We start from the raw sequence: 20,337 nt of genomic DNA, 5'->3' as shown, positions 1-20,337 counted from the left end.
GATTGCAAAGTCATGACACCATATAATTATGCATTTTTGATTGTTGGTGGTTTTCCCTGTTGGGAAGAGGTAAAATTTGTAATTTTTACTGTTGATAACCAGGTGGCACCATTAACCCTTTAGATAGGCCTGTGCAAAAAAAAGCTTAGTTTCTGGCTTTTACATGGAGTTATATGGAGTTTATATGGAGTATAATAGCATAATAAAGTGTGTGTGTGTGTGTGTGTGTGTGTGTGTGTGTGTGTGTGTGTGTGTGTGTGTGTGTGTGTGTGAACTCACCTTGATGTGTCTGAGAAAATCAAAATATGCACCTCAGCTCTCAGAACTACATGGAGACGGAGTAAACAAAAACAAAGTAAGTGTATTTATGCATCTGCTGCCTTTTGATGGTGAGAAATGCAGACTAAACAAAAACAAAGCAAGTGGATTTAAACGCGTGCATGCAAGCCTGCTGCTCATTTGATGGTGAGAAGAGCAGCAAGCAACATGAGAAAGGGCTTGAATTGTAGTGAAGTTTTAGAGATGATTATGCAGCCTGACCCCTCCAGCGAGCTGCATGATGTATCGTCTTCCCCCTCTGACACCACAGACTCAGGAGAGTCAGATCCTGATTTGGATGTGGCACCCTCATCATCCTCTCTAGCTTCCACTGAAGGCGAGGAGGATTCGGAGGATCCTGGATCTGGGTAGATTGGGAGAAACGGCGAAGTGTGGTTTTCCACTAACGCGGAGACAACTCCCTTTCTTCAGCCTGCCAGAGGCGTGACTCCAGGGCCGACGCGCTATGCCATCACAAAGCATAGTCATACATGTTTGTATGACTGTACAAACATGTATGTGTTGACGCAAGTCATGCTGACAATGAGGTCAATCATCTCCTCCATAAAAAACAGATTGAACACGGAATCCATGTTCTGGACCTTTGTGATGGCATAGCGCGTCGGCCCTGGAGTCACGCCTCTGGCGGCTGAAGAAAGGGAGTTGTCTCCGCGTTAGTGGAAAACCACACTTCGCCGTTTCTCCCAATCCACCCAGATCCAGGATCCTCCGAATCCTCCTTGCCTTCAGTGGAAGCTAGAGAGGATGATGAGGGTGCCACATCCAAATCAGGATCTGACTCTCCTGAGTCTGTGGTGTCAGAGGGGGAAGACGATACATCATGCAGCTCGCTGGAGGGGTCAGGCTGCATAATCATCTCTAAAACTTCACTACAAGTCAAGCCCTTTCTCATGTTGCTTGCTGCTCTTCTCACCATCAAATGAGCAGCAGGCTTGCATGCACGCGTTTAAATCCACTTGCTTTGTTTTTGTTTAGTCTGCATTTCTCACCATCAAAAGGCAGCAGATGCATAAATACACTTACTTTGTTTTTGTTTACTCCATGTAGTTCTGAGAGCTGAGGTGCATATTTTGATTTTCTCAGATGCATCAAGGTGAGTTCACACACACACACACACACACACACACACACACACACTTTATTATGCTTTTATACTCCATATAAACTCCATAATACTCCATGTAAAAGCCAGAAACTAAGCTTTTTTTTGCACAGGCCTATCTAAAGGGTTAATGGTTCCACCTAGTTATCAACAGTAAAAATTACAAATTTTACCTCTTCCCAACAGGGAAAACCACCAACAATCAAAAATGCATGATTATATGGTGTCATGGCTTTGCAATCAAAAAATGAGGTTATAATGGAAGTCAATGGGGCAAAAACAGCCACGAACAGTAAATGAGGGAGAAAAAGTTAAAATCTCATGCTGCAAAAAAAATAACAATGCATCAAAACCAATGTTGTTTCTAATCTTTGACATGTCCAAGACTGTGATAAAAGGTAAAAAAAAATCCAGTCCACAATCACATTTTATATTGAAAATTAGTCATTTTGTGTTTTTTTTTCCCCAAATCAGTGACATCATTTACGAATTTGGCAATTAAAGAGTTAAAATCCTGAATTTTTTTTAAACATTTAGTATTTTTGAGCAGGACTGAGGTTGATTAATAGATTTATGCAAATAAAATTGAAAAAAATATTTATCTGATACATTTTTACAGCAGTTTAAAGTAGTGGCTGTTTTCAGCCACTAACATAACGAAAGGTAGTAAATTTAAACAATGCACAAGGGTTAATATAAATGTAACAACTGCAAAGCAAGCAAGTCATTGCGTTTTGAAAACATAACATGCACTCATAAATCGTTCGCAGTAAGACCAGGATTCCATTAAAAATAGGGTAAATTTTGACTCCCACGTCTGTATAATTTTTACACAATCTATTATATTTCTCTTTCCCTCTAGATTTGATGTCGGAACCAAAGATGTTCTGCCTTGTCTCCAATGACTCTTTTGCCTCCATGCAGCCTTCAACCTCATTGGCTCAGGACCTTTATGGCTCCACCCCCCACCCTTTCAGTCAGTCTCTGTCCTCTTGTGACACAGAAATTACTGCCCATCTTTCCACCCACTCACAGTCATTCCGCAAAGAGTCATCTCGACCTCGCGGATTGCCTCGCACCTCAAGTTCTGCAGGATCTGCTTTTCCAGATCCTTCTCTCCCCGAGTTCAGCCTGTACCCTCCACCCCGCCGGGGAGGACTGGATCCTGTCTGTGAAATGGAGGCCTCCAGGTCACAGAGGGCGACGGAGAGCTCTGAGCAGCCAGACTCTGGAACTCCCAGCACTTCAGTAACCGAATTCCACAGATATCATCCGAAGGAGTGCCGCAGGATATCACAGTCTGTCTCCCGAGAGGCAGGGGAAGGAGAGTGTGCTGGGGAAGGGGGATCTGGGCTGTACCAGTCAGAGGGTGTTCAGGGGGGTCGAGAAAGAACAGGTGGACGCAGTGCCGAAAGTTTGCGGAGTTTAAGCACACGCAGCAGCGGCTCCACTGAGAGCTACTGCAGTGGGACAGACCGGGATACCAACAGCACCCTGAGCAGCCTGCACAGTGAGCAGACCAGCTCCACGCACGTAGAAAGCCTGCTGTCGCTGTCTGGGGATGAGAAGGTAAATGCGGGACACGCCGACCCGCGTAACTCTAATGTGGCCTCGGGGGAGGCTAATAAAAACCCCCATGCCAACGAACTTGCCACCAAATTGCCCACCGGTGATGCTCCCAAACCTGCAAACTCTGAGGGTCAACAGGGGGAGGGGACTGTGGAGATGGCGTCAAGGACTAGCGTAGATGTGTCTGCTGGTCTTTCCCACCAGCACCAGGAGGCGGAACCAGACAAAGTGCGATCCAAAACAGCCAATCTTGTTCACCGGGCTGCCTCCTCGTCTGCCGCCACCCGGAGTGGTCGGCGACGGAGCGGTAAGCAGCGTGCAAGTAGTTTTGACGCCAGCAGGCACCGGGAATACATTTGTGGACGTGGCATGGCAAAGCCTCGGTCAGCAGTGTTCATGAAAGGAGAGGAAGACTCCAGTGATCAGAGCGAACTTAGTTGTGCCTCCAGCCTACACTCCACCCACCAGCTCAGCACAGACTCCTCATCAAGCACACCCCACTCCTGCCCCTCTCCCGAGGATCGCCGCGGACCCTCGCTACTGGCCAAAATGCACGGAGTGCAAACTCACAGTCAGAGAGATAAGGAAAAGGAACGAATAAAGGACAAGGAGAAGGGCAAACGCAGAGCTACGCGACGTACTCCGAGTACAGGCAGCGCCAAAACTCACGCCCGGGTCTTGAGCCTGGACAGCAGCACTACTGCTTGCCTTAATGACCCCCATCATTTGGGGGCACCAGCAAGTTCTAGACCCCTTACCACTTCCAAGTCGGACCTGGAGGCAAAAGAGGGGGAGGTGTTGGATGCGGCGTCCCTGCTGGGAAGGGCCTCTCAGCTTGAGTCAGTGACCCGTTCCAGAAACAGCCTGCCCTGCCCCATCTCCCTCAGTCACACACAAGACGCAACGACAGGATCACGGGGTGAGCACACAGTAATGCGATATTGCACATGCACTTACTAAAAATGAAAGTTCTGTCATCATTTACTCACCATCATGTTGTTCCAAATCCTCATGACTTTCTTCCATGACCTGCAAAATGAGAAGTTTTGCTTCTCACACTGCTCTTTTCCATGTAATGATATGAAAGTGAATGCTGAATATAAAAAGCAATATAATAAACTCAAACAATATGACCCATAAGCTTTGTGTCTGGAACGCAATGTAACAGAAGTAGTGACAGATCTTTTCTTTCATATTATGACATACATCCAAGTGAAACGGATTATTGAAAAAGAAAAAAAATAGGGTGGGGAGTCAGGACTTTGTTTGTTCTATTAGTGGTTGTTGATTGGATGGAGGACGATCTGAATGCGAGCTTGCAGTTGATTGTAAGAAAGGGGCGGAGTTTAAGGGGCCTTAATTGGAGAAGTCCAGCATACATCACCAGAGAAAGTCGGGTTTAAAGTTTTTTTGAATAAAAATTTCAAGGTAAAAAGAATTAAACATTCATGGATGAATCGTTCGCAGTAAGATCAAAAAGGTGCATTTAGTAAATATGGTGAATTTCCATTTCATGCCAACTTTAAGTCGTTATTTACTTTCAGATCTAATTTATGTTTGCATATGTAAGGGATAATCCTCGGCTAGCTGTGCATTCAAATTTTTAATGCATTTAATCCTCTGTGGAGTGCATTAAAATCGTTTAATGCACAGCTAGCCGTGGATTATCCCACTTCTACCACTGTAATTTGCCAGCATTGACAACTTGTTGTTTGCTGCTCAATATTTGAAAGGAAGGGTAAAATTGACAGTTATTGTCATCAGTTAAGGCTTGTTAGATCTATCTCTGAGAGAGAGAGAGATGAGAGGAGATGAGATATGCGTACCTGTGTCTTTTCAGCGTCTCTCTATTAACAACAAAACTGTGAGTTTAATTACTTCAAAATAGTGATGAAATCCCCTTGTTGGTGATAAATATAATATAGAGATTCAGTAGCAAAGCTATTTTATTTCTAAAAGTTGCGTGACAGTATTGATAAGTTTCTGTGTGTGAGTGACGTGTGTGTATGTGTGCTTCAATGAAAACAGCGCATTAATATAGAACGGTGATAGAACTGACTTGGATTTACCTGTGCATTAAACGCTTTTATTGCACTTCCAGCCAGAGTATTCAGACAGACCATGGTATAAAAAAATATTCCATGACAAGGATGTGGCATTGCAGATTTGACATCAATAGAGGGTCAATAGTTTTTTAACTGATTGTGAAAAAACTGAAATTTGAAAATGCACGTTTTCAACTCAAATAAATGAAATTTTTAGTAAACAACGACATACATTTTTTTTGTTCCTCACACAAAGCTATTTGTCTTGAAATCTCCTGGTCACCATTCACTTTCATTGTCTGGCAAAGAACAGCGTGAACATTCTGCCTAACATTTCCTTTCGTGTTGTTTGATACAAAGAAATCATACAAGTTTGAAACGAATTGAGGGTGAGTAAATGATGAATTTCCATTTTTGGGGAACTGTTTCTTTAAGTAGTGATTCTGAGGTCAGTCTGAAGTGCTAGACATCTGAGGTCTGCAGCAGGTTAGAGCTCAGATGGATGTTTTTCAGCAGAATGTAGCCAATCAGATAACAAGCTTTGCCCTGAAGCTAGTAGATGCTAATGCAGTCTGTTTTGCCAGCGCAGCTGTGACCCACAAACCCCTGCAGAATTACTGATGTGCTACTCTGACAGCCTGTTGAATCTATATCTGGGAGATCTGCAGGGTTTAGTCTCTCCTCTGGTCTACAGTGACCATTCAGTCGTTGTGCACCTTTTGCTTGTGTGAGAATGAATTGTGATATTGATGCTGTTTCAGTGATTCTAAAACGTAGTGGTCCCTGTTTACACCTTTATGTACTGCTGACCACTTGTGATCAGATGCTGTGTTTTTGTGTTTGGAAGTACAAGTGTAATATATTGAGGTGTGTGCAATGTTTAGATGTCTGTGTTATGATATCTTTTCTCCTGTGTTTGCACTAGTGCTTTGAGGGTTTGAAATTTTAGCTGTGTTTCTGATGCGCTTTGTTTATTTGTAACAGTAACTGGATCATGTTTGATGGAACATTGTCTAATGTTCTTCTTGGTCGTGCTTCTGTTGTCTTCTCTGTAGGCTTATTTCTCACAAATTAGCTGGTCTGAACATAGAAAAAGCATTGTTCTAGAGAAAACCATTGTGCCTCTGTTTATAGCCCTTCTGATCCTGCATGAGATTGTTTAGACTGTTTTATTGTAGTAATAAAGTTTTTCTTTCAGTGATGAATCGTCAGTTCAGGTCAAAGTTCATCAGCAGTGGGAGTGCTGCAGTTAAAGTCCATGTTTAGAAGAACTGCTCGGTTTATAATGTTACAAAGGCAATGTGATTAACCATCTGGATGCAGAAAGATGACGAAGCAGTTTTAGTTATGTTTTTCACTGGCTGTTTGGTTGCAAACACATCATTACATTGAATTTTTATTCTTCTTCTTATAATCACATTTGTATTCCGGTTCCTAAAGATGTTTCTTCCAATATTGCCTTTTTTGACTGCATGTTCGTCAAAACTTTGAAAACATCACAGCATTTATTTCCATCAAGAGGTGCATACATTTTTGGTCAAGACCTTGTATTGACACTGCAAGAGTCAAGCACTCTGTAAAGTGTCCTCCAGCACATGAATTTAAGGTGCCAATTCATGTGTGAAAATGATTCTTCATGCTCCCAGTCCCACCCAACCATTTTTTTCACAATTTGAGCCTGATGAATTATGACATTGTAATTTTTTTGGCCAGGCGGGTAGTGTACATTGTGTATATATGTGTATATGTATATAGGTTCAGTGGGGGGTAATCGAGAATGAATGGGGGAAAGTCACATGAGAGGAGGCAATGCCTCCATCGTGCTATGATTGGATATGATTGGTACGTGTGATAAATCCTACCTCTTGTTTTTATGCGTGTTCTCATCGGCCTGAATGAAGATAGTGAAGCCGTCAATGGGAAGACTAATTAAAAAAGTAATATAAAAGCTTGGTGAAATTAAAGGTACATCTTTGTGTCTGTGACCAGTGTGTACAAGCTTGATGAATCCTGAAAATAAAAAATAAAAAGAACAGCTGAACATTAGTTCACAAATGATATACATTGTTTGAATTGTTACTGCCTTTAGTTATTATTGGAATAAATGTAAAAATGTGTAAAAACACTAACTTCATGAAATGAATACTTGGTTTTAATAAATATAAATTTACATAGTTATTGCCAAAAATATAGGCTAAAATAGAATTGTGTTTGGTCTCTCTTTTTTATGTAATGTTTATTTAAACAGGAAAATGAAGTGTAACGGACATAAATTTACATTTGATATAGGGCCTACAGTATAGGCCTATATAAAAAAAATGTGAGGCTTTGCCTCCTCATTTTAAAACACCTCCGATATATATATATATATATATATATATATATATATACACACACACACACAATGTACACTGCCCGGTCAAAAAACTAATAATTATATATATATAATATATATATACATATATATTATTAATTATAATGATATTATATATATATATATATATATATATATCACATACTACTTTATAAATAAACTCATTAGGGCTAACTCAATTTGTTTTGCATTAAATATGACATGGGTAAGCATCAGGCTCTTTATATTTTGCATTGGTGTGTTTGATGATTCTTATGTCTACACTTGTCTTCCAAGAGTGCAGCTTGTGCTTGTATGCAGCATTGCATTCTGCTAGTACAGTGAAAGCTTATTTTTGGTGGCTCCCCTATTGATGGACTCCCTCCTGCCTTTCTCTTTTACGGCAGCCCCAGGGAACGACGACACAGTCACATTTCGCCGAGAGCGTAGTACGTTTCGTCGGCAAGCAGTGCGTAGACGGCACAACGCAGGAAGTAACTCCACACCCCCCGCCTCTCTCATCGGATCCCCGCTCAGGTACGACTCGCCGGGGACTGATCGGCCAATTGCAGAACAACAGCTTTGACTCACCTGTTCTGATGTTCACGTCATCATTCTCCTTCCTCGTTTACTTACACAACTTTAACTGTCATTTCCACGCTTCTCTGGGGCACTGCATGAAATTTAATGCTGAGTTTGCTTGCTTCCCTCTTCTTACCACTTTACAGACTTTTAACCCTTCCTCAGAGTACCAATGTGCTGGTACCAGAAGCCAACGTTCTTGCATGTTGCCTTTCCATACGCTTCATGTCTTAATTTTGTTCTTGCATGAGTTCTTTTTATTTTTTTCCCAGTGTCTATTTTTTTTAGGCCTTTTGGGGATTTGTTATCCTGTTCTGATAAACCACGTCACCACGTGAAGTTGTTTAACTTCACCCCCACTGTCACACACATACACATGCTGCTTCTGGAGTCTCTAATACTGTATCCTGGAGAGTTACGGTCACTGTGCCCTTCTTTCACATGCTAAATCTGTCCATAACCCCCAGACACAGCCATCCTTGCCATTATAGATGCCATCATGGCTTCAGACGGAGAGAGAGTGTTTGAGTGCTTTGTCTCATCGTCAGGCCTGAGGCATGTCTGTCTCTCTTGAAGGATCATGATGAGAGCAAAGACCATGTGGGGTTTTACTTTTACAAACTTAAACCAAACCACATCCATTCACAAACATTCAAAAGTTTTGGGTCAGTAAGATTTTTAAGGGGATGGTTCTCCCAAAAAATGTAAGAAGATATTTTAAAGAATGTCGGTAACCAGACAGTTGATGGACGTAGTATTTTTTTTTTTTACCAATATTCTTCTTTTGTGTTCAGCAGACAAAATAAATTTAGAACGACTTGAGTAAATGATCATTTTGGGGTGAACTATCGCTTTAAATTTATCAAAAGTGACAGTAAAGACTTTTACATTGTGACAATATATTTCAAATGCTGTTATTTTTTATCTTTTTAACTCATCAAAGAATCCTGAAAAATTGTGTCACGGTTTCCACAAAAATATGAAGTAACACAACTGATTTCAGATATAAATTTATACTACTCTTTAAACTATTTTTTACAGTACTACTGTTTTAACTATAAATTTAAACTACTTAATTTAAACTACTGCTCAAACCTCATAGTTACAACGCGGACTGTTGAGCAGACGCTCTAGCCTATTAGTGATCCAACGCCGGATACTCTTATAGGTTACGTCCGTGGATCACGGCTGAACGCGTCTTCTCCACACTCACTTACAAACAAACATGGCGAATATATCAGATGTAAGTAGTCTACCTCTTGGTGCAGGTGAGGACACATTTGAGCTGCACGCATTGCAGTCTGAGCTGGAAGCTGTTGAGAAACAGATCCACGACCTTTTAGTGAGACAGGCCGAGCTGATAGACCGGCGGTTAGCTCTTGAAACATCACGCGCCGATGCACACAAATCAGTGATTAACGTTACTAACCCGCTGACTCCGACCTCGTCTACTCCGTGCGTTACTCAGCATCGGTCCCGAGCGCCGAGGTCGCGATCAGCCATGGTCTCGTTCACTCCGGCTCCAACACGCCACCACGAAGCCTGGATGGTTCTGCAGCGGAAGACGTGAGTCAGGTCTAGACCAAGACTCTCTCCGACCCTCCCGGTTTTCGAGTTATCCACACAAAACCGCTTCTCCCCTCTTCGCGAAACCGAACGCGATGCTGTGATCATCGGCGATTCCATCGTTCGGCACGTACACGCTACGTTAGGTAAAAGTAAGGTGCACAGTCACTGCTTTCCTGGTGCTCGTGTTTCTGAAATCGCTGCTCGCGTTCCCGAGATTCTGAACGGTGACGAGCGCGTCGGAACTGTGGTCCTGCACGCGGGAGTGAACGACATCAGGCTGCGCCAGACGGAGGTCCTGAAGAAAGACTTCAGGAATCTGATCGATACGGTACGCAGCACATCGCCTGAAATAACGATCATTGTGTCAGGACCGCTTCCCACGTACCGACTAGGACATGAAAAGTTTAGTAGACTATTCGCGCTAAATGAATGGTTAATGTCATGGTGCAATGAGCAGAAACTGCTCTTTGTAAATAATTGGAATCTGTTTTGGGAGCGTCCTAGGCTTTTCCGTGCCTATGGCTTACACCCAAGCAGATTCGGAGTGGATCTTCTGTCGGATAACATCTCCAAAATGTTAAATACCATTAGATGACTAGTAACCAAAAGTCCAAATCATAGTCTCTCCTGCACCAATTTAAATGATAAAAATACTAGTGTAGAACATTGCATAGAAACTGTGTCTATTCCTCGTTTAGTGAGATCAAATAATAATTCTACTGCAGGATCTAGGAAAAATCTAATTGTTATTAAAACAGAAAATGTTGCTATTAGTAAACAAAAACAATTTTTAAAGCTAGGTCTTCTAAACATTAGATCACTCACACCTAAGGCAGTTATTGTAAATGAAATAGTCACAGATAATAGCTTCGATGTACTTTGCCTTACTGAAACCTGGCTTAAATCAAATGATTATTTCGGTCTAAATGAGTCTACTCCATCTGGATACTCCTATAAGCATGAGCCCCGTCTGATTGGTCGTGGCGGCGGTGTTGCAACAATCTATAGAGATATTCTCAATGTTACTCAGAAAACGGGTTATAAGTTTATTTCATTTGAAGTACTTGTACTAAATGTTACGCTCTTAGATGTTAGAAAAAAATCCATATTATCTCTAGCCTTGGCTACCGTATATAGACCGCCTGGGCCTTACGCTGATTTCCTAAAAGAGTTTGCAGATTTACGTACTGCTGTAATATGTCATGCTGCGCCGCGTTATCGACCAGGCAGATCAATCCTTCCATCCACCATAGATAATTTCTCAAATTGCTTATCTAATCTGTCTCAGCTGCTGCCTGAACCCAAACAAACAGATGAACTAGAAGAACTAACTAGCACTATGAGCACCATTCTCTCTAGAACATTGGATGTTGTTGCACCCATTAAATTAAAAAAGGTCAGAGAGAAAATTAAAGCACCATGGTACAATAATACTATGCATGTTCTAAAGAGAGAAACCCGTAATTTAGAGCGTAAATGGAAACAAACTAATTTAGAGGTCTTTAGAATCGCGTGGAAAGACAGTATGTCACGTTATAAAAAGGCCCTAAAAGCGGCCAGGGCTGAGCACCTCCGCAAACTAATAGAAAATAACCAAAACAATCCAAGGTTTTTATTTAACACCGTGGTTAGACTAACAAATAAACAGACGTCACCCGAACAAAATATCCCGTTACAGTTTAGTAGTAATGATTTCATGAAATTCTTCACTGAAAAAATAGAAAACATCAGAACCACAATTGTAAACGTTCAATCCTCAATCGCGCCTTATAATTCAGCCTCAATTATCCCCCCGCAAGAACAATTACAGTGCTTTACAACTATAGAACAAAAAGAGTTAAATAAACTTATCACTTCATCTAAAACAACAACATGTTTATTAGATCCTATACCAACTAAACTACTGAAAGAAGTGTTACCTGTAGTGGAAGAGCCTCTCCTCAGTATTATTAACTCATCTTTATCTTTAGGTCATGTTCCAAGAACATTTAAACTGGCAGTTATAAAACCTCTCATTAAGAAACCACAATTAGATCATAATAATCTAGCAAATTATAGACCCATTTCAAATCTTCCATTTATGTCTAAAATACTAGAAAAAGTTGTGTCCGCTCAACTGGGCTCTTTCTTGCAAGAAAATGATATCTATGAAAAGTTTCAGTCAGGATTCAGGCCGCATCATAGCACTGAAACTGCGCTCGTTAAAATCACAAATGATTTACTTTTAGCTTCTGACCAAGGCTGTATCTCAATACTAGTTTTACTTGATCTAAGTGCTGCGTTCGATACTATAGATCACACAATACTCTTAGATCGACTACAAAATTATACTGGTGTTCAAGGACAAGCATTAAGCTGGTTTAGATCATACTTATCTGACCGCTACCATTTTGTCTATTTGAATGGAGAAAAATCGATCATAACTTCAGTAAACTATGGAGTGCCGCAGGGATCTGTGTTGGGCCCTCTATTATTCTCAATATATATGATGCCACTTGGAAATATTATAAGGAAACATGGAATTAGTTTCCATTGTTATGCTGATGACACTCAAATATATATTTCATCACGGCCGGATGAAAACGCTAAATTATCCAAATTGACAGAGTGTGTTAAAGATATAAAAGATTGGATGACGCGTAATTTTCTTTTATTAAATCCAGACAAGACAGAGGTAATACTTATCGGTTCAAAAAACCGCCCACAGAACCTCTCACAATACAACTTTGACATCGTAGATGTCCTGTTACTTTATCCTCTACAGTAAAAGACCTGGGTGTTATACTCGATTGTAACCTGTCTTTTGAAAATCATATTTCATATGTTACAAAAACAGCCTTTTTCCACCTTAGAAACATTGCTAAGCTACATAATATGCTATCAGTTTCTGATGCAGAAAAGTTAGTTCTTGCATTCATGACCTCGAGACTAGATTACTGTAATGCTTTATTAGCTGGTTGTCCTGCATCCTCAATAAACAAGCTACAGTTAGTCCAAAATGCAGCCGCTAGAGTTCTTACTAGATCAAGAAAATATGATCATATAACACCGATTTTATCATCACTGCATTGGCTACCTATAAAGTTCCGTATTAATTACAAGGTATTGCTACTGACTTATAAAGCCCTAAACGGCTTAGCTCCAGTCTATTTAACGGATCTTCTATCGCCCTATAATCCATCGCGCTCTTTAAGATCACTAAATAAGAGGCTTTTGGTCATACCTAGGATATCCAGATCAACCAAAGGAGGGAGAGCATTTTCACATTTGGCTCCGAAACTCTGGAATAGTCTTCCTGATACTGTTCGTTGCTCGGCTCGCTCTCCCAGTTTAAAACTAGATTAAAGACGCATCTTTTCGGCCAGGCATTCATATAATATTTTTAATCAGTTCAAACTACAATCCGGCCTCTAGTTCATAAATGCCAGAGGAGAACTGGCCCCGACTGAGCCTGGGTTCTCCCAAGGTTTTTGTTTTTTTTCTCTCCATTAGGTCACCTGATGGAGTTTTAGGACACCATTAGGTCACTTGATGGAGTTTTTTCGGTTCCTTGCCACTGTTGCCTTTGGCTTGCTCAGTTGGGGATATTTTATTTTATTTTATCAATCAATAAATTCCACTAGAAACAAACCTTGTTGTATTATTTTATTTTTATTTAATACTGTGAAGCTGCTTTGATACAATCTGTATTGTGAAAAGCGCTATACAAATATACTTGATTTGATTTGATTTGATATAATGTGTCTTGACCATCAAATCAGCATATTAGAATGATCATGTGACTCTGAAGACTGGAGTAATGATGCTGAACCATCACAGGAATACATTACATTTTAAAATATATTAAAATATAAAACAGTTATTTTAAATTGTAATAAAACTTAACAATATAACTCTTACTGTATTTTTGATCTTTGAAAGAGACTTCTTTCAAGAACGTCTTACCGACCCCAATCTTTTGAACGATGGTGTTTGTGATTTGAATTCTGGTTGAAATGGAATTTCAGAAATGTTTCAGTCTGAATGTTCAATTCAGAATATTTTTGAGAAGTGTTATATATGGTCAGATCCGATTTCAAATATATATATTTTTCAGGATGTATGACTGTAATGTCATACACAATGCACAGTAGAGTGTCTTTGTCTGAAATCCCTCATTTACTGTCACATGTGGCGTTTACTATTGAACAGTGAATGATCAAGCAAGTGTACGTTACAGACACATCATCCACATGAATGTGTGTTATTAATCACAGTGATGCCTCTAATGTTTATGACGCACTGATGAGTTCAGCAGTTTTCCAATTTTCCGTCATCTCTTTCCAAAATGACAGTCAGCAACTCTCTTATGCCACTTGTTTTGCTGGGGCTTTTGTGGCAGCCAATGTAGAAATTAGGAATGTGCAAAACAACATTTTTAAATGGTTGCATCAGTGAATGGTCAACTAATCAACAACAAATAAACGTATATGATTTTGTCGCTTTCAAAATATAGACTTCTCTATGGTCATCTCGAATAATTAGATTAAAAAAACAAATTGGATTTTTGTGCAGTGTGAACAAAGGCATCTATTTCCCCTTTCTCTCTGTTTTTACCTAGTAATGTTCTGTTTGTGCTCTTGCTTTTTCTGGTGGTGAAATCGGAATACTCATCCTCTTCTCTTCCCGTTCAGCACTCCTCTCATTTTACACTTCCTGTCAGCTCCCATAACACCTCCAGAGCCCTCATTCTACCGTCTCTCACTACCATCTGCCTGTTTTTCTCTATAAATGTGACCTTGCACTTTCTTCCAGCATCTTGTTCTGTTTTTGTCTCCCTTATCTTTTAAATACACAAACACGCACACACTAACTCTCACTCTAGGGACTTGAATATTCAAATGACTAACACTTTTTTCACCTTCCAAAACATTCAGTGACTCATTTTGGGAAGTTGACACAATTGAGTTTAAGTTTTTTTTTAATTGAATATTTATATTTTGATTTATTTCAGCTTTTTCAATCACCAAAAAACACTTTAATAGTTTTAGTTAACTATTAGTAGTTAACAATAACAACACTGGACACAATGCACTGAAAGAACAGTGTGCAACATAGTCAACCGCAATGAACTCGGGTTCTCCCTGAGTACTCGGTTGACTTTGTCGAGTGCACAAAGTGACCAAATTGTCCATCCCTGTGTCACACATGCGCAAGTCTCTTACTCATCACGAATCATGCATATTTCTACTCCTCCAGTCTGCAGGAGGCTCTGAGTCAGGTATCTCAAGCTTCAGGGTCACAGGTCAGAGGTCAGCCATCCCGCACGCCGTCTCAGGTGACGGTATTGAGCACTAGCGCCTCCCTGCTGGTCAGGAATGGAAGTGCGCAGCTGGAGGGCTGTCCGGATAAGGCGTCCACTGTGGGCGTGACCAGTCTGCAGGATGACTTTGGTATGCACCGTAAAATTGCCTGCTGTCTGTCACATCATCTTGTCATCTGTCACACCTGCCTGTTAAATTTGCATCCCGTGTGTCTCACACATGCATGCTGTCTGTCACACCAAGTACTATTTGTCAGATCTGCATGCTGTTTCTTATCATGTCTGTTAATTCCATTTGCATGTCATTTCCTGGAATCAATATTCAGTCAGTGTGCATCTGTAGCAGGTTTTCGTCAGATTGACAGGTTGTATTGGCTGTGGGAGTTAATCTTTATTTATCTCTATCAGTTTACTCATTTTTCTGCATGTGTATGTGGGGTTTTATTTTTGTAAACATTAGGATGTTTGGGGTCACACTGATTATACGGCTGACATCATGACTTTACTTCACATTTTGCATGCATTTTTGTGTGGCATGGACTTTCTTTGGTCAGTCAAACTCTTCCCTGGGGGTCTAGAGGTATTGATGCAGCACTCTCACTGCTGTGGTTAAGGTTTGCTTCCGGTCAGGGAACATGCTGGCTTATTTCCCTCGGGATCAATAGTGCATCTATATATCTATAAATATCTCTTGTTTTTGAATGGAGAAACACAATAAAATGTTATCAGCTTAAAAAGCTCATACAGTCAGGAAGGATAGAGAAAGGATTCTTTGTCTTGTTTACGCCTGGTATTAGCATTGGTATTAATCTCACTGAAGACGTTCCATGAACTCATGCGCATGTATTTATGGGCTTACATTTTCTGATTTGTCTGAATGGGGTTTTATTGGTCCCAACACTGGACCCCGTTTACACCTGTATTTAGTGCTGTCCAGTGATGTGTTTAGTGATGGTGATTGGATCACTTGAAATTAAACAATTATAACCAAATGACTGTTGTTACAGGCTGTCAAGAGTTTTTTTTTTTGTGTTTGTGTGTGTTAATTTTCTCTAGAATTTTATTTTTGCAATCATATTATATTAAGAGTTTCTTATGCTATTGTGTTACATGTTCAGTGGTTCTCGTCTACCCCTTTTCAACTGAAATGTCATACTTCTAGTTTTAAGAACATTTTAACACTCAAAGAACTGAACAAAACAACTTTGGAGCCAATAGCCTTGTGGGCAGCGCTCCGACATATAGTGCATCTGCACCTCTGGTGCCCGAGTTTGACTCAGCAAGGGCGCATTCAATTGATCAAAAGTGACAGTAAAGACATTTATTATGTTATGTTAAAAAATCCCGTTCTTTTGTCTATTCATCAAAAAATTCTTACCGTTTTGTGAGAACTTATGAACGGTAATGTAAGTTATTTATATGTATAACAAATAAACTTCATAGCAATCAGTTATCATATAATATTAAATTGTTTTATTGTAGATCGATGGGCAAAATAAAGCTTTTTAGAACCACTGTGTAACTAAAATCTTTACACAGGAAAGGAATCAAAAAGAGTTGGGCATTTCCAGTAGACGGCTTTCCTGATTATAATGGGAGTGATTTAATTTTGTTGGCGTCGGTCTTGCCAGATTGAGGTGTTATTGTTCTGAAAATTTAGTGCAGACCAGCAGGTATTATGGGGGCAGTGTCCTATCTGTGGTAAAAGGCTCCACGCTCATGTGACCCTGCGATGTCTGTTATGTGACCCCTAACCTCCTGTGTGTTTGTGTGACTCAGGGAAGCTGACCCCGCCTCTCTATGAGGTCGGAGGATGTGACATGTCCCTGGTGAACTTTGAACCTGCAACCAGACGAGCCTCCAACAACCTCTGGTGAGTTATAGCACACGTACGACCAGAATCCCTTGTTGAATATCCAACAACTAACATCTTTCTCTATCTGCAGGGAAACAGACTCTCACCTCTCCAGTTCTACCTCAGTTCGTTTTTACCCTCATGACCTGGTGAGTGCTACTGAACACACACACACACACACACACACACACACACACACACACACAGAGAGAGAATATAAAGACTGTGAGAAAATATAGTGACATACAGTATGAGATTATGCATTGTGCACAAAAAGTGCTTGTGTGAGAAAGCAGCACAGTTGAGACTAGGGCTGGGCAATACGACAATATACATAATTTCAACAATATACTGTAAGGTGTCTTTAGTTAGAAATTCTGCTATATAATTTAATCACGGTACAGTTCGACTTTAAGTTGTTGGCATTTTAGTGTGATAAAGAAACATGCATGAATTAGAAAATAAAGAGCTGGATGTGCTTGAGGTTAAAAAGAGTTAAGTGCAAAAAAAATAAAACACCCTAATGCGGTACTTGCACTGATTGACTTGCACCCGAAGCACAATTGACCATTGTGTGGACATAAACACAGCCGGTTATATCTTAAGTGAACGTAAACAGTTGGGTGAAAACTGAACATGTGTCAGTGTATTTGCGAGTTTCGGAAATATAAATTGCGACTTTATATTTCAGAATTGCGGACTATAACTTGAAATTGCAAGTTTATATCTCATAGTTCTGAGAAAAAAGTTATTATTTTTTATTTAGTGGCGGAAACAAGCTTCCATAATTAACTTTTGTTTTTATATTTCATTAATACAGGGAAGATTATGCAATGTTTTATTTTTTTATTTGATTATTCAATTTCTGTAATCATTTTTTTTAACTACATTAAATACTGTACCTACTGAACCTAAAAAACTTTATTCAATTTGTATCTTTGTTCTATTGTATTTGTCCTATTGTTTGTGATTTGCTTCTTTGTTCTTATTTTATAATTACAAAAAAATAACTATATTATGATATATAATGTTACCGTGAAATAACATTTCTCATATTGTGATTTTGGTCACATCGCCCACCCCTAGTTGAGATGATGAGCTCAGTCTGTGTGTGTGTGTGTGTGTGTGTGTGTAAACTCACCCCGGCTTAGTTCTCGTTTCCTCAGATGCGTCTGAATCGGTTGCTGTCCATGGACCCAGAGCTGTTGGAACAGCACGATGTGGACGGCAGTCCTGACCTGCAGGAGGCGCCGCACTCCACCTCCACACACAATCACACACACTCACACGCGCACGCGCTCAAAACCAAGCAGTACTACCGCTTCTGGCTGCTGCCATACCTGTGGGTCGGGTTGCACTTTGACAGACTCACACTACTGGCCCTCTTCGACAGGTACACACACACACACACACACACACACACACACACACACACACATGAATGTGTAGTACTGATATGTTTCATCTCATATCCTGATGGTGCTGTGTGTGTGTGTGTGTGTGTGTGTGTGTGTGTGTGTGTGTGTGTGTGTGTTTATCAGGAACCGGGAAGTTCTGGAGAACATGCTCTCGGTGGCTCTTGCGGTTCTCGTGGCCTTCCTAGGTTCTGTGCTGCTAGTTCATGGGTTCTTCACTGACATTTGGGTTTTTCAGTTCTGCCTCGTTATCGCCAGTTGCCAGTACTCATTGCTGAAGGTGAGAGAATCACACTTTTTAAATACACACTGATCTAATGAATCATTTTTAATGAAAATGTGTCTTTTGATCCCTTAATCAGAGTGTACAACCCGACTCTTCATCACCCAGACATGTGAGTAACAAACACACACACACACACACACACACACACACACACACAAACACAAACACACACACAAACACACTCTAATACAGTAACACTCACACTCCATTACTGTGAGCCAAAAGCATATAAATTAGTGCAGGGAAAATAAATGCGTTCATTTCTGTGATTAATGGGACTTATGCATTTATAAGAATAATCTCAAGATTATGTTTAGAGAGATGGCATTAAGCAAAAAGTATTAAAAATATTGTAGATTCTACATTAATTTGGAAATTCAAATTGTGAATACACAACCGTTCAAAAGTTTGGTGTCAGTATGATTTTTTTTAAAAAGAAATTAATACTTTTATTTAGCAAGGACAACTTAAATTGATCAAATCTGACAATAAAAACATTTATAATGTTACAAAAAAAATATTTGTAAAGGAATGCAGTTCTATTCATCAAAGAATCCTGAAAAAACATCATTGTTTCCACAAAAATATTAAGTAGCACAACTTTCTTCAACATTGATGATAATAAAATGTTTCACCAAATCAACACGTTAGATTATGATTTCTGAAGGAAGAAATATTTTAAATTATAAATAATATTTCACAATATTACTGTTTTTACTGTATTTTTTATTTTTTTATTTATCAAACTGACTCCAAACCTTTGAATGGTTGTGTATATTCATGATTATATATATATATATATATATATATATATATATATATATATATATATATATATTAATTAATATCATCAAACCTTTTTAACATTTGCAAAAAGAAATTTGTGGTCTAAATTCAGAGATGCAATGATTTTCTTTCCCTCTTTAGGGTCATAATCGTATCATCGCCTACAGCAGGCCTGTGTATTTCTGTCTGTGCTGTGGGCTGATCTGGCTTTTGCACTATGGGAGTGTAAACAGCAGCTCCAGTGCAGTGTCTCTATATGGAGTCGCTCTCACCAGCTCCATCCTGTTGTCTCAAGCGCGGGATCTCCTCATTGGTGAGCACTGAGCGTAAATTCCCAGCAGATGAATATGTAGTGGTTTTTGTTTTGCTCTTTTATTTAAATCTGCAAGCCATAAGCTTTTTCCTCAGCATTCCTGTGAAAGTAGAAAAATATTCCAGAGCTGAGCACAGAGAAAATCCTGCTGATGGGACGGGACTCAAGTACTCCGGCTTCACATGATCTCTCTCTTTCGTCTCTCTCACTCTAGTTTTTACCCTGTGCTTTCCCATCATCTTCTTCATTGGGCTGCTCCCTCAGATTAACACTTTTGTCATGTACCTGCTTGAGCAACTTGACATTCACGCCTTCGGAGGAAACGGTAACACATGTGCCCATTGTAAAAACTGTTGTGTTTGTGATGAGATTGGTGTTTTAGAGACTCATTGTAATGTCTGTCTTCACTCCCAGCATGCACCAGTCTGCTCTCAGCTCTCTATAGTGTTCTGCGCAGCGTCGTCACCATAGTGATGCTCTATGGGTTCTGCTATGGCGCCCTAAAGGTGATGAATCACTTTCAGGATTTCAGTTGTATTTGTGTGGATGTTGGATTGTTCTGTGTTGAAGCACACTGAATATTCCTCTGTATATTATGTTTGTTTTCAGGACTCCTGGGATCCTCAGCACATTCCTGTGCTTTTCTCTGTGTTTTGTGGGCTGTTGGTTGCTGTTTCATATCATCTCAGCCGCCAAAGCAGTGACCCCTCAGTTCTCATGTAAGTCTTTCTGTGAGTGTGTGGGTTTGTGCTTTTGATAAATAATTCTTGCATTTTTCCTGCTATAAGTACTTTGAATTGAGCTCTTTGAGTATTTATTAT

The 20,337-nt window shown here is 40.0% G+C and overlaps 1 protein-coding gene across 5 annotated transcripts in view; it reads left to right on the top strand.

Moving 5' to 3' along the window:
- Positions 1 to 20,337, top strand: part of pcnx1 (pecanex 1) — a 40,452-nt gene that overhangs the window by 8,279 nt on the left and 11,836 nt on the right. For 2 of the 5 annotated variants that reach the window (XM_084092340.1, XM_084092341.1), the window contains 12 exons: positions 2,304 to 3,929; positions 7,816 to 7,945; positions 14,798 to 14,991; positions 16,641 to 16,734; positions 16,808 to 16,865; positions 17,883 to 18,109; positions 18,258 to 18,411; positions 18,494 to 18,526; positions 19,345 to 19,516; positions 19,731 to 19,841; positions 19,931 to 20,022; positions 20,126 to 20,235. In XM_084092340.1, coding sequence (XP_083948466.1) covers positions 2,304 to 3,929; positions 7,816 to 7,945; positions 14,798 to 14,991; positions 16,641 to 16,734; positions 16,808 to 16,865; positions 17,883 to 18,109; positions 18,258 to 18,411; positions 18,494 to 18,526; positions 19,345 to 19,516; positions 19,731 to 19,841; positions 19,931 to 20,022; positions 20,126 to 20,235 — 3,001 coding nt within the window. Of the gene's footprint in view, positions 1 to 2,303; positions 3,930 to 7,815; positions 7,946 to 14,797; positions 14,992 to 16,640; positions 16,735 to 16,807; positions 16,866 to 17,867; positions 18,110 to 18,257; positions 18,412 to 18,493; positions 18,527 to 19,344; positions 19,517 to 19,730; positions 19,842 to 19,930; positions 20,023 to 20,125; positions 20,236 to 20,337 lie in introns of all 5 variants that reach the window. The other 3 variants (XM_084092339.1, XM_084092343.1, XM_084092342.1) reach the window with 3 other exon arrangements.

Source organism: Abramis brama, assembly GCF_963993115.1.
Source record: "Abramis brama genome assembly, chromosome: 19".
Lineage (NCBI taxonomy): Eukaryota > Metazoa > Chordata > Actinopteri > Cypriniformes > Leuciscidae > Abramis > Abramis brama.
Note: the sequence above shows the minus strand (reverse complement) of the source record. Positions and strands in the feature narration are given on the sequence as shown.